General features: G+C 51.7%; 2 protein-coding genes across 2 annotated transcripts in view; both read left to right on the top strand.

Moving 5' to 3' along the window:
• Window positions 1-16,340, top strand: part of JAKMIP1 (janus kinase and microtubule interacting protein 1) — a 122,533-nt gene that overhangs the window by 73,591 nt on the left and 32,602 nt on the right. Inside the window, exons 4-8 of the mRNA XM_081813178.1 lie at window positions 3,308-3,517; window positions 4,390-4,509; window positions 7,488-7,634; window positions 8,468-8,608; window positions 10,321-10,380. Coding sequence (XP_081669304.1) covers window positions 3,308-3,517; window positions 4,390-4,509; window positions 7,488-7,634; window positions 8,468-8,608; window positions 10,321-10,380 — 678 coding nt within the window. The remainder of the gene's footprint in view (window positions 1-3,307; window positions 3,518-4,389; window positions 4,510-7,487; window positions 7,635-8,467; window positions 8,609-10,320; window positions 10,381-16,340) is intronic.
• On the top strand, window positions 15,782-16,185 carry LOC145720237 (uncharacterized). The gene has a single exon (XM_081812656.1). It carries the CDS (start codon window positions 15,999-16,001, stop codon window positions 16,140-16,142), a length of 144 nt encoding a protein of 47 aa, XP_081668782.1. The 5' UTR covers window positions 15,782-15,998; the 3' UTR covers window positions 16,143-16,185.

Genomic DNA, 16,340 nt, shown 5'->3' with positions numbered 1-16,340 from the left:
AAGTTGGGTATTCATCCTTTCTGATGGCTGAGTAATATTCCGTTGTATATATGGACCACATCTTCTTTGCAAATGACACTACAGATAAAGGACTGGTATCCAAGATCTATAAAGAACTTCTCAAACTCAACACCCAAAAAGCAAATAATCAAGTCAAAAAATGGGCAGAAGATATGAAAAGACACTTCTCTGAAGAAGACATACAAATGGCTAATAGACACATGAAAAAATGTTCATCATCATTAGCCATTGGGGAAATTCAAATCAAAACCACATTGAGATACCACCTTACACCAGTTAGAATGGCAAAAATGGACAGGAGAAACAATAAATGTTGGAGAGGTTGTGGAGAAAGGGGAACCCTCTTACACTGTTGGTGGGAATGCAAGTTGGTACAGCCACTTTGGAAAACAGGGTGGAGGTGCCTCAAAAAATTAAAAATAGAGCTACCCTATAACCCAGAAATTGCACTCCTGGGTGTTTACCCCAAAGACACAGATGTAGTGAAAAGAAGGACCATATGCACTCCAATGTTCATAGCAGCAATGTCCACAATAGCCAAACTGTGGAAAGAGCCGAGATGCCCTTCAACAGATGAATGGATAAAGAAGATGTGGTCCTCTGACTTTCTTAACACATGGCCACAAACTTCGTGGCTTAAAACTACAGAAGTGGATTCTTGCACAGTCCAGAGGCCAGAAGTCAGAAATCAAGGTGTGGGTAGGGCTGTGCCCCTCTGGAGGCTACAGGGGAGGCTCCTTCCCTCCTCTCCCAGCTCCTGGGGCTCCTGGTGCTGCGTTGCCCTCTCCTCCCTCTTCACCTGACCTCCTCCCTGTGGCTTCTCTTCTCTGTCCCTGGCCTCTCTTCTTCTTACAATGGCACTCATCAGTGGATTTAGGACCTACCCAGTTAATCCAGGACGATCTCCTCATTTTACTGTCTTTAACTTAATGACATCTGCAAAGACCCTTTTCCCAAATGAGGTCACATTCACAGGAGTCTGAAGTGAGGATGTGGGCATGTCTTTTTAGGGACCACAATTCAAACATCTACAGTATTCATTCATTTCCTCAATATCTAAGTACGTAAAGGAGACAAAGTCTAGGAAGAACAGGTGCTACTGTTTGTGGAGACCTACTATGTGCCATTGGACAACTCTCATCAGAGCTAGCGTCTATGGAATGCCTGTTCCATGCCGGCCGCTTTCCATGTGTTAACACATTTAATTCTCAAAACATCCCTAGTAGTTATGTGTTGTTCTTATCCCCATTTCACAGATGAGAACACTGAGGCACAGGAGGAAATCAGGGAACATGACCCAGGCGATGGGGCCGGGAAGTGGTGGGGTCAAGGCCCAGTGGCCCAGTTCCCCACCAGCCTGCTTGTCTCTGCTCCCCTTTTGAGTGGATATTCCTATGACCCCTTTTCTATGTGCAGAAGCTGAGGTGTAGAGAGGTTATGTGGCTTGGCTGAGGTCACACAGCTTGCCAACGGGAGCTTAGTGCCCGGTCCCTAACTTCTTGCCCTGGACACTGTGCTTGCTTTTTCCACTGTGCCAAGTTGTCGATCTCATCTGGCTGTAACTTATAGGCTGGGTGATCAAAGCACTAGAGTATTGCATTGCTTCCATCCTTCCGTGCATGGGGGGACCCCCCAGATACGCATTAAATAGCACCACAGATAGCATATCCTGCAGACTTTATCCAGAGGGGATTCCATCAAAATCGGCCTTATTAAAGCATTGGTGTTCTTTTCAGAACTTTTTGTGTGCCTTAGGTCAAGTAGCATTTATTCCTAAATCCCACGACGATAGAGTCATCCCTGTAGCCGAAACTCTTGTGGCTTTTGTCAATGAATGAAACCCCAGTGCTTGGGAACCTCTCCCTGTTAAAGCCTGCCTCAGTTTCCCGGGACTACTGTAATGAAGGGGCCACAGACTGGGTGGCTGAGGCAACAGGAATGTATTGGCTTGCAGTTTTGGAGGCAGGAGGTCTGAGATCCCGGTGACACAGGGCTGTGCTCTCTGAAGGCGCGGGGAGGAGCCGGGCTTGCTGCTTCTGGTTACTGGGGCTGCAGATAGTCCATGACGTTCCCGGGCTCCTGCGTCCATCCCTGCGGCCTCTGCCCTCTGTCTCCACCCAGCCTTCTCCCTGTGTGTCTGTGTGTCTCTTCCTCTCTTCTAAGGACACAGTCATTAGGGCCCACCTGCTCCAGGGTGACCTTCTCCTAACTGATTCTATCTGCAACTGTCCTTTCCCAAATGACATCATGTTCTCAGGTTCTAGGAAGGACATGGATTTGGGGGGTGCAAACCCTAGCACAGCACCCTTACTGGGGCAGGTTCCCAGCTGTTGGCTTTGTGTCTGGAATCAGTGCAAGTCTATGGCCCGGGGCCAAAGCTTTCTCTTCTGTAAGCTTCTTTCTGCTTGGTGTCCTCTGGAGAATGCGGGACAAGAGCAGGCTGGGCGAACTGGGGCTTACATGAAGGTTCGCGTGTGGAGAGGCTGAGGTCCTTTAGAGACCCCAGCATAGATGTCAAGTAACCAGTTGGTTCTATGAATCTGGTGCTCCGCAAGAAGTCAGGGCCTGGGGAATACGTTGGGGTGTCAGCAGCAGATGGGGGGAGTTAATATCGTGAGTGAGGATGTGGCTGCCTGGGGAAAGGGTGCAGACTGGGGAGAGGGCCAGGCCTTGGAAACTGCAGACTCTGATGGCGGCCAGAGCAAGGTGGGTCTGTAAAGATAGAAACCAAGCTCTCATGGCAGAGGGCTGGAGTGGGGGGAGAGGTTCATGGGCCAGATGCTGGTGAGAAGGGTGGAGGACAGAAAGTTGTCCTGTGGGACTGGGGGGCCAGGGGAGCATTGAAGACCTTAGCAGGAGCTATTTTGGTGGGGGGGTGGGGGCTGTGACCAGACAGGAGAGGCTTGGGGAGTGAGTGGGAGATGAGACCCACCAACTCTGTGAAGAAGCTGAGCTACGGGGGGTGAGGTGGCTGGAGGGGGCTGGGGGGGGGTCAGGATTTTATTTTCTTTCATTAAGATGGGAGAGACATGATCATAGATATCTTTCACCGGTAAGTGTCCAGTTGGCCATATAGATCACTGAACCCATAACTTCTCTGCTCCTCTGTGCTCAGGGGAGCAGGGCCTGGGCCATGGGCTGTGGTCTCTCTATGTCCTGAGTTTTCTGAGTTCAGCTGACCCAGGTCCATGGTCCTGCTTAACAGTTTCCTGGGCCTCAGGCCAACGAGGGAGAGATTTCCCTGTGCGAGTTCCTAGATTGATGGCTTATTCTTTCTCTTTTGCAGATGGATGAGATCAGAGGGAAGGACCGTGTGATTCTGGCCTTGGAGAAGGAACTGGGGGTTCAGACGGGTCAGACCCAGAAGCTGCTTCTTCAGAAGGAGGCTTTGGATGAGCAGTTGGTTCAGGTCAAAGAGGCAGAACGGTACCACAGTAGCCCAAAGAGAGAGCTCCCGCCTGGGATAGGGGACATGGCAGAGCTCATGGGCATCCAGGTGAGGGGGACGGCGGCAGGTGCAAGCACTGGGTCCTGTCCTTCTTTCTATGGGTCATGCTTCTGGTTACCTTGCCTGCCTGCCTCCTCACGCCCTTCCTCCCTTCCATCCGTCCATCTGTCCTGCCCTCCCTTCCTCCCTAAACGAGCTGACATTCATGATGTGCCAGGCCCAGGCCTGGGGATATAGAGGTGAGCATCCAGCTGCTTGTGCCTCCAGCCGTCCTGAGCTCAGTGGACAAGAAGGAAATGAAGACATCTGTGTGCATGTGCGATAGGAGCATAGGAAGGGGGCCCAGTCTTGAAGTCGGAGTCCTGCAAGATGGGTAGGGGCTTAGCCAGCAGGAAAGGGCTTTGGGGGCAACAGCTTGGTGCTTAATGTGCACAGAGGAGGCTGAAGCAGCACGCACTCACTCATTCACTCATTCATTCATTCACTCACTCATTCAATCACCACATGTTTGAATGTCTGTCATGCATGCTCTGTGCAGATCCCATATGAGGTGCTGGCATTTCAGTGGTCAGCAAGATTGGCCCAGTGGGTCTTGAGGAATGTCCTAGCGTGGCCATGATGGGCCTTTGTAAGAGAGGCACAGCGGATGGGGGCTCAGACGTGAAGGTCCCCAGAGATCACATTTGGCTGTTCGGGAGCCATTGGAGGTCTTCGTGGTCTTGTCACTTGGAGATGAAGTCTTCCCGTGAGTCCCTGTTGGGACGTGGGGTGCCGGTCTGTGTGGCTCAACTTCAGGGAGCCCCACCTGGCTTTGGGCCTCCCAACAAGGAGCTCTCGGTCACATCCCATGGGTTTTCTGAGAGTGCTTGGAGTCCTGTAAGCTTCTTCAAAGTACATTTGTATCTTGACGTTTTTCTTAGGATCAACATATGGATGAGCGAGACGTGCGGCGATTCCAGCTAAAAATTGCCGAGCTGAACTCGGTGATACGGAAGCTGGAGGACAGAAATACCCTACTGGCAGACGAGAGGAACGAACTGGTAATCAGGCCCCTGAGACACAGATGGTGCCCTTGTAGTGCATGAGGAAACGGCCCTGGGGCCGCAAAGCCTGCCTTGAACACACAGTGTGGAGACCTTCTGGTTTTCTTTACTTTCTTTCTCATTAATCTCTGATTAAAAATCTAGCGTGTGCTCAGTGAAGAAAGCTGTGACTGCCCTTTGTTTCTACAGGAATTTATCCTGAGCAAACAGTCGGAGGGAGACGTGAGGGGTGTGGACAGGATGTTCACTACAGTGTTGTTTATGCTAGCGACCAAAACCGACCCGAAACGAAACAAAAGCCCAATTGTTCAATACTCAAGTACTGGGAAACATCATTACGGACCATTTATGCAATGCATTGTGTCCCATCATTAAGAATGGTGATACAGATCCTATTTATTTGCCATGGAAATGGGCTCGCGGTAGATTAAATGATAAGCAGTTTACAGAACAAAAATCCATTGTCATCGTGCTGGATATTGGATGTTGTTTTAGGTGGTGTGATTATGGATCACGTTTATTTTTTGCATAAAAGTTCACGGATTTCTAATTTTAAAATAATGAACGGGACTTTGGGTTAAAAATATAAATCTGGGGCGCCTGGGTGGCTCAGTTGGTTAAGCGACTGCCTTCGGCTCAGGTCATGATCCTGGAGTCCCTGGATCGAGTCCCGCATCGGGCTCCCTGCTCAGCAGGGAGCCTGCTTCTGCCTCTGACCCTCCCCCCTCTCATGTGCTCTCTCTCTCTCATTCTCTCTGTCTCAAATAAATAAATAAAAAAATCTTTAAAAAAAATAAAAATAAAAATATAAATCTGTAGTAAAAAGAGCAGTTTATTGAATACACATAAATTTGCTGGATAAACAGCCAAATGAATTTTTATGAAGTGGGAGTTGGTACATAAACTTCTTGACAAACACCTCATCATATTCCTGTTGATTCTAAATTTTATTATGAAAATAAGTCCATCTATATCATATCTGAAGAACACGGGAGATGAACAGTGTTAATGAATGTTACCTTTTCGCAATTTTTAAAAAATTAAAAAAAAATTTTTTTGAAGATTTTATTTATTTATTTGTCAGAGAGAGAGAGAGAGAGAGTGCACACAAGCAGGGGGAACAGAGGGAGAAGGAGAAGCAGACTCCCAACTGAGCAGGGAGCCTAATGTGGGGCTCGATCCCAGGACCCTGAGATCATGACCTGAGCCAAAGGCAGACAGACACTTAACCAACTGAGCCACCCAGGCGCCCCAACCTTTTCACAATTGTAACAGGATCAAGATTAATTCATTTCCTTCAAGTATTTTTAAAGGCATATTTTTAAATGGCTTTAATCAGACCATATGTCTAATATTAGATGTACGCTTTCCACGTAAATATTCATGAACTAAAAAAAAAGTCCCTCGTGGGCTACAGTATAGTTTACTAAGAAGATTAGAAACAAATGTAGCTTGCTTGAAACAATTCGGAGCACCCTGAAGTGTTTAAAGCAGAAATCGACCAGCTAGCCAGCACTTTGATCTTAAAATCATGAAATAACTACCCTTAGCTCTTTGAGGTGGTTCTTACATGGTTTTAATGCTCGTGTAAACATATCGACACCCTAAGGGACTTTCTGTTGTTGTTTTACAGTTATGAATGGGCTATTTCCCCTCTGTATTATTGTTCTGCAACTTGCTTTGTGGGTTACAGCCCTGCCCAGCAGGACATGCTGACTGATGCTGTCTGCTCAGCAGCCCACACTCCACGATGCGGACCTACCATGGGTCATTCACTCAGTCCTTTACTGGCGGATCTCTAGGCTGATCAGGTTCCTTTGCATGGAGTACATTTCCAGAAGAAGAACCCATGGATCAAAGGTCCATTTTATATATGAATGGATGCTTCTCCAACTTTTTTATCTTCCTTGACAGCTTGGTCCCCCAAATCAGGGATCTGCGGTCAGTCCATGAGCTTGATTCTCGGTTCCAGGACTTTCTGTGTGGCTAGGAGCACAGCGCCCCGGCTCTTTGCAGTCGGGTTCTCTGTCTGGGAGATGGGGATGGGACCCCGTCCTCGGGTTGTGGGGAGGGTTGAATAAGCCCGGCGAGGCTTACCACAGTTTGTTCTAGAAGGCAGACCTGACCACAGAGGGCTCGTTCTTCGAAGCCCTCAAGGTCCAGGGGTAGAAACTAAGTGACAGAGCTCTCCAGATCCCTCAACCAGGCCTCGCTGTGCCCACGCTTCCTCTGAGCATCACCCCACATCCTGTGTTTCCTCTGCACTGAGCGAGCTGTGTTCTTGTCTCACCACGTTCATTCCTCCTTTACTGACTTTGCCCTCCTCTTCCATCCGCTGGGAGGATACCCTGTTGTGCCATCCTTTGACCCAGCCCCAGCCCCAAGAGGGGCTCCCCCAATGCCAATCAGACAAGAGAGACTGGAAGGATACCCTGCCGGTTGTCAAGACTCGGGGGGCGCCTCCAGGGCTAATGCCCACCCTACTTATCTTTGTATCCCCAGCACGGAGTCTGGCAATGAGTGGTGCCCAGGCCTTCCCTGTTGCCCGAAGAAGGCAGAGCTTTCTGCTAGGTCTGCACTTTGGGGGAGAATGGTGGCCAAGAGCGGCTAGGTCACTGGATTGACTTTTATGCCTGTGACTCCTGACCCCTGGGGGTTATGCCCAGAGGTGGAGGAAGTGCAGACTAGTGGACAGGGGGCCCTGAGGCAGATCTGTGAGCCTCCCTGTTGGGCTGCAGCCTCCTTCTCTTGCCTTAACCAGGGCCCTCTGAGCCTCACATAGGACATTGTGTTTGGAAGCCAGGTGTCTGTGGGATCTTTTTGGAGGTTTGTGCCATTCAGGAAATGTGGTCCTAACAGTGGCAGCTCCAGTCCCAAGGAAGGCCCAGGCTGGATCCCTGCCGGCCTCCATGGTGTGACGTCAGCAGTTCACTGGGTGTTAAAGCCACCGGCCTTCTGTGTCTTTCTGATCGTAGCTGAAACGTTCCCGGGAGACCGAGGTCCAGCTGAAGCCCCTTGTGGAGAAGAACAAGCGAATGAACAAGAAGAATGAGGATTTGCTACAGAGCATCCAGAGGATGGAGGAGAAAATCAAGAACCTCACAAGGGAAAATGTGGAAATGGTGAGTCATTGGCTACCTGGGACCACCAGCCCCGAGTTTTGGTCTCCGTCTGGGATTCTCCAGCCCTGACCCTCACAGTCCATGTTCTCCCCGCGGCCCCTGCCTCCCCCAGGAAGCTCATGAGGGTCTCAGTCCGCGCCCATCCCCCCTGCTCCCACTTCTCTGGGCCCTCAGTGCCCCGCAGCTGGGCCGGGCTTGTGTTCTGTTGCCTGCCACCCCCGTGGCCTTAGATGCACCCCTCATTCCTTCTGCCCCTCAGTGCCTTCATCCAGAAAGTGGGGATGGCAATACCAGCATCGAGGGTTGTCTGGAGGATGGAGTGGTGGCAGGGCAAGGCCTCCCAGCGTACCTGGTTCTAGTGCACGCTTACTAGGTGAAAAGCTGTGGCCATTTCTGCTCCGAGGGCTTTCTCTGCATAAGGAATTTGCATTCTCTCCGACAAGAGTGGCTCGTCTTTGTGGTCAGGGCGGTTCTGGTCTGTGATGGTCTGTGCAAGAGTCTGAGGTTCATTGTCCAAGGTAGGGTGAGTCACCCCATTTACAGCAACGAGACTGAGGCTCTGTGGGGTGCAAGGCCCTCTTCCCGGTGTCCCCAGCAGGCCCAGGAGTGAGGGTGTGTGATCACTGGTGGTGGGCTTGCCTCCCCAGCTTCCTCGTCCAGCTTCCAGGGCCCGGTTTGGGTGACCACCTCCCACCCCCGTGCCTGCCCAGCCCTTTCTCTCAGCAGTGGACCCTGCTGGCCGGGCCCCATGCTGGCTTCTGGTCTGTATCTGTCGCTTCCTCCAGCCTGGGGACCGGCTGGCCGTCATCCTTCCTCTCTCCCTCTGGCTGCAGAAAGAAAAGCTGTCTGCCCAGGCGTCTCTGAAGCGACACACTTCCTTGAATGACCTCAGCCTGACCAGGGACGAGCAGGAGATCGAGTTCCTGCGGCTGCAGGTGCTGGAGCAGCAGCATGTCATCGACGACCTCTCACTGGTATGTCTGTGCTTGGTGTGGCGCCAAGGGACACGATGTCAGGAATGGCGTGGAGGCTCCAGGGCGCAGCTGCTAAAGCAGGCGGGGCCTCACGGAGCTCATCCCGGGCACCTCCCTGCTTTATTCGGCCCGAAAGCAGCCTCGGACTTTGTATAAACTGGGAGCCGTTTCCATGGCTACTCTTTTTCTCAAATCTTCTCCCTGATTTGCTGTCGTTAAGAGGAAGCATCAGTTTTGAGAATGAGTCTTCTGGCCTCTACAGAGTGGGCACGATTTGTCCCTGAGAAGTCTTTTTTTTTTTTTTTTCTTTTAGCTCAGTTGTCGCAGACCATGAACTTGAAAGCCTGAACCTTATAATCAGACTAGAATTTGAAGGGCTTACTAAGACTCTGTGTGTGTAAGATTAAGGGGAGATGAGTATGTCTTAGTAGGTAGAGTGTTATATCCAGAGGATTCTCCAGCTGACTGTGAAAGGAGCTTAGGCATCATAAGGGAGCATTTGTATTAAGCTTCAGTTGGATCTTAGAAGCAAAGCGTGTTCTTATTGCCCAAGAGGGAATGTGGTGGTTCCATTCATGGGTCTTCAAAGTGTAGACAAACCAGTGATGAAAATTCTAGAAGAAGCTTTGACCATAATTGTCCAGGTCACATTGCTGGCTTATCTTCCTCTCTCTTTAACTCCTTCTCTCCTTCCTTCCACCCACTAATCCATTCTATCCCTCCAGCCTTCTTCTCATCCATCCATACTCCCATTTCCCATCCTCCTTCCATCTCTTCTTCTTTCCATCCATCTACCTGCCTTCCCATCCTCCCCTCCTTTCTTCCCTCTTTTCTTCCATCCATCCATCCATCCATCCATCTATCCACCTTCCCACCCTCCCCTCCTTTCTTCCATCCCTCTTCCTTCCATCTGTCCACCCATCCTCTCATCTGTCTTCATTACACAGACTTGATACAGCATAAGATAAACACACCTTCAATAAAATGATGATACAGTTGAAAAAGGAATAATAAACCAGAGACTAGAGGAAATACAGAAAGTCACATCCACTGAGATGAGGAGGGACAAGTAGGTGGACCATAGGGGCTGGAACCAAGCACCAGATTTGTCTCTGGGTTTCTTGGCAGCCAAGGGGGAAAGCAGGGCTTGGTTAGGAGGGAGAGATGTCCTGGTTTTGCCTGGGATAGAAGGCTGCACACCTTCTACTGCTCTGCAGACACCATTCTTCCTGACGGCGGCCACCAGGTGGCCACAGCCTCCACACTGCATTGTGGGTTCTAGCCCCGTAGAGCAAAGGAAGAACCTGAAGTCAGAGGAATAAAGTGCATCACCTGGTCCGGAGGAGGTCCCTGGGGATTTGGTCCCAGCTCAGTCTGAACTCAGCCACAAGCTATTTCATCCTGGGCTGCAGACCTCACTAGTCCACACTGCCCAGGGCTTTACAGCTTCCAGCCCCCAAAGCACACAGGCTGGGGCTTTCAGGATTGGCATATTTGGGGATTTTTCTCAAGACAGTCCCAGTCTTGTTAAGGACTTGAGTAAACCGGGTGGCCCCATAGTTTGCAGTTCTGGGAAGCAGCCATCACGCCGGTGCTCAGAACTTGGACTGACCCACGCCCAGTGCGGACAGGCAGGCACGGGGTGAGGGCCGGTGGGTTGGCTGGTGTGATGTGAGCTGGCTGCAAATGCCAACAGGTGTGTCTCCTTCTAGGAGAGGGAACGGCTCCTGCGCTCCAAAAGACATCGCGGGAAAAGTCTGAAGCCCCCCAAGGTAAGCCCGCAGTGGTGCATCTGTCCCGCTTTGTGGCCCCGCCCAGGCTGCAGCGCGGATGGTCCAGGAGCAGGGAAATGTGAGCAATCCATAGGGGGTCCTCGAGGCAGAGACACTCATGTCTCCGCATGTCTGATGGGGAGAAAGCCGTTACGGCGTCTCTCAAAGCGTCATCAGTTATGGCCATGGGCCAGCGATTGTAATTTATTCATGGAAAACTTACCGATGGATTCTGTATGTGGGCCTCAGGCGCTGCTCACCCAAAATTAAAAGCATAAATACTTAGACATTTTGAAGGATTTAAAGGGCGCTCAGGCTTGGTTTATAACATCTTATATCCTGTTCTGACAAAGTCAGGAGCTTTGGGATTTTTCTGGAATAACGCAGAACCGTTCTCTTTGGAAAATGTGGTCTTATAAAGACAGTGCCCAAATGTCCTGGCAGAGAGCACTGCTGGCCGGGAACATTCAGACGCCGCAGGGACTGGGCTGGAATGAAAAGAGTAAATTGGGGCAGGTGTAAAAAAAAAAAAAAAAAAAAAAAAAAGACTTGGTTTGCATTTAAACCTGTGAACATTTTTTTCACTGCCACGAAGACGTGGGTCTGCTCTCCCTTCTGTTGAACTGGATGTCCCTCCTGGTTTGTCTTTGGATAGAGATATGGTCCTGAAACTTTTCTCTTCTCTCAAGAAAACAGCGGTGCTGATGTGCTATGCATAGCCACCAATGTTGAGGCTTTCATATCGGAGTGGCAGTAGGGAGCGCTGGGGCCTGCGGTGAACCAAGCCCCCAGCAGCAGGTGTCACACATTCCAGGGGTTTGAGGGAAGTGGGGACCCTTCTGCATTAGTTTCCTGGGGTGGCTGTAACAAAGTACCCCATCCCGGCAGGGGGAGGGGGGCGGCGAGAACAATGCAAACATATTGTCTCATAGTTTTGGAGTCTGGAGGTCCAAGGTCAAGGTGTCGGCAGGGTTGAGCCCCCTCTGAGACCCATAGGGGAATCCTTCCTGGGCTCTTTTAGCTTCTGGTGATTTCCCGGCACTCTAACATTCCTGGTCTTGCAGCTGCATGACCCCACCCTCTGCTCTTGCGGTCAGAGGCCGTCCTCCCTGTGCGTCCGTCCCATGGCTGTCTTCTTATAAGGACACCAGTCGTATGGGATCAGGGGCCCGCCCTGCTCTGCTATGACCTCATGTTAATGGAGTACTGGGGATAGGGCTTCAACATGTCTTTCTTGGGGGGACCCAATTCACCCTAAAGCACCTTATTTTATATAAAATCTGAGGATTTTAAATGTTGGCAAAATCTGTGGTCCAAATAAAATCTATCTGTGGGCCGAACTTGGCCACTTGGCTAAGTGGTGGTGCATACACCGCCCCATTTCATCCTCTCGGCAACCCCGTGAGGTCAGCGTTGTTTTTCCCATTTGACGGCTACGGGAAGCATGCGGGTACACAACATAGAAATAGCTCAAAGAGACAAAGTGGATTGACAAGGCAGGGGTTCAAACTCAAGTCTGGGCTCCAAAGGCCAAGCTTGCACCACCAAGTCAAGGTGGACGAAGGGCATTTTAAGGCAAACCCCCCCCAACACCCCCCCCAAGCCTTTGTTCTCTCCCCTCTTTTTCTTAATAACGTAACTATAACTGTAGAATCCACTTTGCTTTCTGGTGTTTTTTTTTTTCCCCCTTAACATTGTACTACGAAGCACGTATCCATGTTATGACTCCGTCATCATAAATAGAAATTTTTATGGCTACATAATCCGTTGAGTAGATGGGCCATAAATGTGTTCACCATTCCGGGCTGGGCACGTTAGCTTTCAGCTCCTGGCAGCTCTCAGTGCTGTTGCAGTGAGTGAGTGAGTGTGTTTATGCCTACGTAGACAGCTTGTTCTGGGCCAGGTCTCCTCTTGTCCCTGAGTGCTGCCCGTTCCATGAAGTGACTGGACATTCTGCTTCTGCAAATGCCACCGCAGTGGCCTCCCTTTGTCCAGGAAGCTGTGTCCAGGGTCTGGACTGTCCCCATGGGTAGATTCCCAGAAGGTGGGCTATGGATCACAGGGTGTGAAGGCTTTGGTGGAGAACGCGGGACCCCCTGTGCTGTACGGAAGAGACGCATCATTTTGCATGGCTGCCATTAACGTGCATGAAGGCCATGGGCATCACGGGGCATGTTGAAAAAGCAACAGTCGAAAGGCCTCCGGCTTGACTGAGGAACCGGACATACTGCAGCATTATACACCCATGAAGCTTCCAAGGAGGGTTTTCGGGAGACCCACTGTTGAGCCCTGACTCCGTTTTTCAAGCCTATATCAGAATTCGCAGAGTAAGGAAGGATTCTGTTTTCCCTTTTCCCATTTCTGAATGTGCTCGTGGGATGAGAACTTTACAAAGGCCTAGAACGGACTTGGGGTTTGCTGGGCTTGCATGGACACAGGTGAGGAGAGTGGTGGCTGTGTCCCGCTCACCACGCCCCGCTCACTGTCTCAGCACAGAGTAGGTGTCCCTGTGTAGCTGTTGATTGAATAAGCAAATTGCTTTTACAGGTAAAGTGCGTTGGCATGACACTGGACCATCTCAAAGGATGGGGATGTTCGGTCCCTAATTGAAATAGTTCAATGACATTAGAAGGCGGAGTTTGGGAGTCTCCGTGGGAATTTTTCTGAGCTGGTTCAGGATCGTTTCCACTTACTGTTTCTATGACCCACAGCCTCTTTTCTTTTTCTCAAGATTCAGGGTAGAGCAGTTTCCCCCACATGTTCGTACTTTCTCCTGGCACTATCCGGGGCCAGATGGGGACCTGAGCAGGTTTTGAACCCCCCAGGGTTATCTCTTGGGCCTGGGTGGCTTTCCTCTCTTCCCTTCCAGAGGCTGCTGGGATTCAGTAGTTTCTTTCTCCCCTTCAATGCCTCCCTCGAGCTCTGTCCGTTGCGCATCCGTGGGCTTTACCACACTTTGCCCGGGCCTCTGTTTGGCCCAATTTTTTGTGCCAGAATTTTCTGGAAGTCCCTGGACTCTGCATTTCCCCTGGAGGGGCTTCTCCAGCTCCACGCCCACACCCCAATCTGCTACATTTGCAGGGATGGCAGGGCTGTGATGTCCTCATCCCAGGGAGACCGTCACACCCTGAGGGCCGCTGACCCTGTCTCACTGTGCTCCCGGGGACAGGACTGGTGCGGGCGTCTCTGCCCCAGCACGCTGCTCGTTCAGCCCTCCACAGGGAGTAGCAGGAGAACCCTGAGTGGTTCCCCAGGCCCCGTGTGGGGAGGGCGGGCTCGCTCTGCAGAAGGACCAGGATCACGGATGAACCTAAACAGAGCCTCTGCCTTGGGGTGGGTGGCGGGTTTGCTTTCGGAAAACTTGCCATCCGGCAACATGGAGTCGTGTCTCAGTAGAGAGCCGAGTGCATGAGCACGGCTAAAGTCATCACGGTTGGCTCACGCGCCTTGGTTAAAGTGGGGCTGGGATCTGGGGAGAGGCTGAGACCCTGTAGCCTGGCAGCCACGTGAGAGTCAGGTCTGGCTCCAGGCCATGTGGCATTGACCTCGGGGAGCCTGTTTCCTGGCTCTCACCATGATTGTCCCATCCAGGAGACCAAACAGAGCATCTGGCTCTGTGTCTGGCATGTAGTCAGGGATCCATAAATTATGATTTTTCCTTCTCCCTTCCCCTTACATCAGTAGCTTTCCTTTGGCGGATCTGTTGAATGCAGATTCCCAGGCCCTGCTCTTCATTTCCCTGGTTCTCATTCGTGTCACCTTTTTCAAAAGAGAGGCCGTCACAGGTAACAGCGAGGTGAGCTCTCGATGCCCTTTAGACAGTAGCTAGCCATCATTTGTGAGAGGCCGGGAAGATCGCTGAGAAACATCAGAGTGCCGTGGGAAGAACCGCCCTTCCCGGGGCCCAAGTGTCAGTGCCGGGGGCCCCTCGTCCCCGAATGGCCCCTGGAGCTGCTGTCACCAGGAAGCAGCTGATGCCTGGGCGGATCCCTTCTGGCAGGTCACTCATGGTCCTCCTGCACCCTGCAGGGGCTCCTGCATCCATTCTCATCAGACGCTTGGGGCCTATCCACACTTGACCTTGTGTCCCCCAAGGCCAAGCCTGCAGCTCTGTGGTGGCAGTTGCTTTGGAACAGAAGACAGAGCACACCACCTTCCGTGGCTGGGGCTCCTGGGCATTTGTCATCATGTGCCATGCTTTCCATTTCTAAGTGGCTAAAGGAATCTTATTTTCCCTGTAGGGTTGTTTCCACTCGACTTCGTTCCTGGGCTGTCCTTCCCCACAGCTCTGTCACCAGCCAGCCTCTGAGCAAACTCAGCTTGCAGATAGCATAATTTCTGGGATTATCTCCCCCTCTCCCATTAGCCAAGATTCTCTTAACTGTGAGTGTCAAAAACTAAAAGTCATTTAAGAAAGGAAAAGAATTTATATAGCTGAGAAGTCCAGAGATAGCTGGTTGCAGGCACAGCTGGATCCAGATGCTTACACAATATTGCCCGGAACCTGTCTCTCTCCCTTTCTACTCTGCTTTCTGCATGGGCTGGCCTCTTTCTCAGGCGGGCTCTCCCCATGTGGTGCCCTGATTGGCTTCAGCAGCTGTAAGCTGGCGTTACTCCTGCCTAGCAACTTCTGTGGCGGGAGGGCATCTCTCCTCAGTGGCTCCAGCAAAAGTCCCAGGGCTGGTGCTCCTTGGCTCAGGTTGGTTACAGGCTCATTCCTGAGCTAGTCCCAACTCCGCCTGGGTGGAGGGGGGGAGCTTATTTGGAAACATGAGTGAAAGGCTATGATGTGGTTACATAGCTCATATCATGGATACTTTGGGAGGAGCAGAGTATCAAGCATTATTACAATTGAAATATACATATGAACCTGATTGTCTATATTTTTCTTTTTGTGATGGTCCTTTGCCTTTTAATATGGCATGAATATCTTTCCAAGTATAGCAGTTTCCTTTTTAATGGTATTATCGATCTATTTTTTCCAATGTGCGGGATCTTACTTTTGCTGTTCTGCTGAGAGAAGCTTCTCCAAGAAATGCAGGCTCCCGTGGGCGCCCCAGGTGTGGATCCTGGTTTGCTCAGTCTGTATAAATAAAATAGGACTGCTGAGAAGCCCATGAGTTTAGCTAGTCCGGGTTGCGTGTGGGGTGCTCGGGGGACAGACAGAGAACTTGCCCAAGCGCAGGAGGCTCTGGGCCTGAAGAAAGCTCTCCCCACGTCACCGTTGCTAGCGCTGTTCCCAGGGGCCTTGCGCTTGCCCAGGGACCCAGGGCCTGTGGCAGGGCAGTGCCAGGAGGGCGGCCCCCAGAGAATGCACCAGCGCGGAAGCTGTCCTGGGTGCCGACGGTGCCAGCCCAGATCTTGGAAACCGGCTGCTCTCAGCCCCTGGATCTGCCCTGGAGCTGGCCGCCGGAGGCTGATCACAGAGCTGCAGGCACGGGAGTCGGCAGGAAGCCTCAGACACAGTGGGCTGGGCGTGGTGGAGGGGAGGAGAATGTTCCAGGGGAGAAGCGGTGCTTCCCCCTAGCGCTGGAGAGGCCTGGGAGCAGGTGCCAGAGAGGCTGCTCTGGGCTCACCGGGCGCACGCGGGCTAGTGGGCTCTGCCTCTGAGCCCCGCGATGGAGTACATCCTCTTTGTGCTGTACTTCTCCTTCTTTCTCTGTCTCTGTGCCCTGGTGTGTCTGTACTTTTCCGGCTGCCAGGAGATGACCTATAAGCATGAAGGTAAGCTGCCGGCTCTGGGCGACTGTTGGCCATTCTGAGAAAGGACACGGCCCTGGGCTGGGGAGCCCCTGCCCACGCAGGCGGCTGTTGGAAGGGACGCGGGCAGGCAGGAGCGAGGGGGCTCGGAGGCTGCAGTCCGGGGAGGGTGATTTATTTTGGAGGTACCTCTCTTCCCCTCGGGGCCTTTCCATCTGCTGAGAAGGAGCACCTCTGTCCATTCCAGGAGTAAACGGAAC

This window comes from Leptonychotes weddellii, chromosome 2 (genome assembly GCF_054177405.1).
Source record: "Leptonychotes weddellii isolate Sample4059 chromosome 2, ASM5417740v2, whole genome shotgun sequence".
In the NCBI taxonomy this organism is placed as follows: Eukaryota; Metazoa; Chordata; class Mammalia; order Carnivora; family Phocidae; genus Leptonychotes; species Leptonychotes weddellii.
The sequence above is the reverse complement of the archived record's forward strand: the minus strand, read 5'-3'. Positions and strand labels throughout refer to the sequence as shown.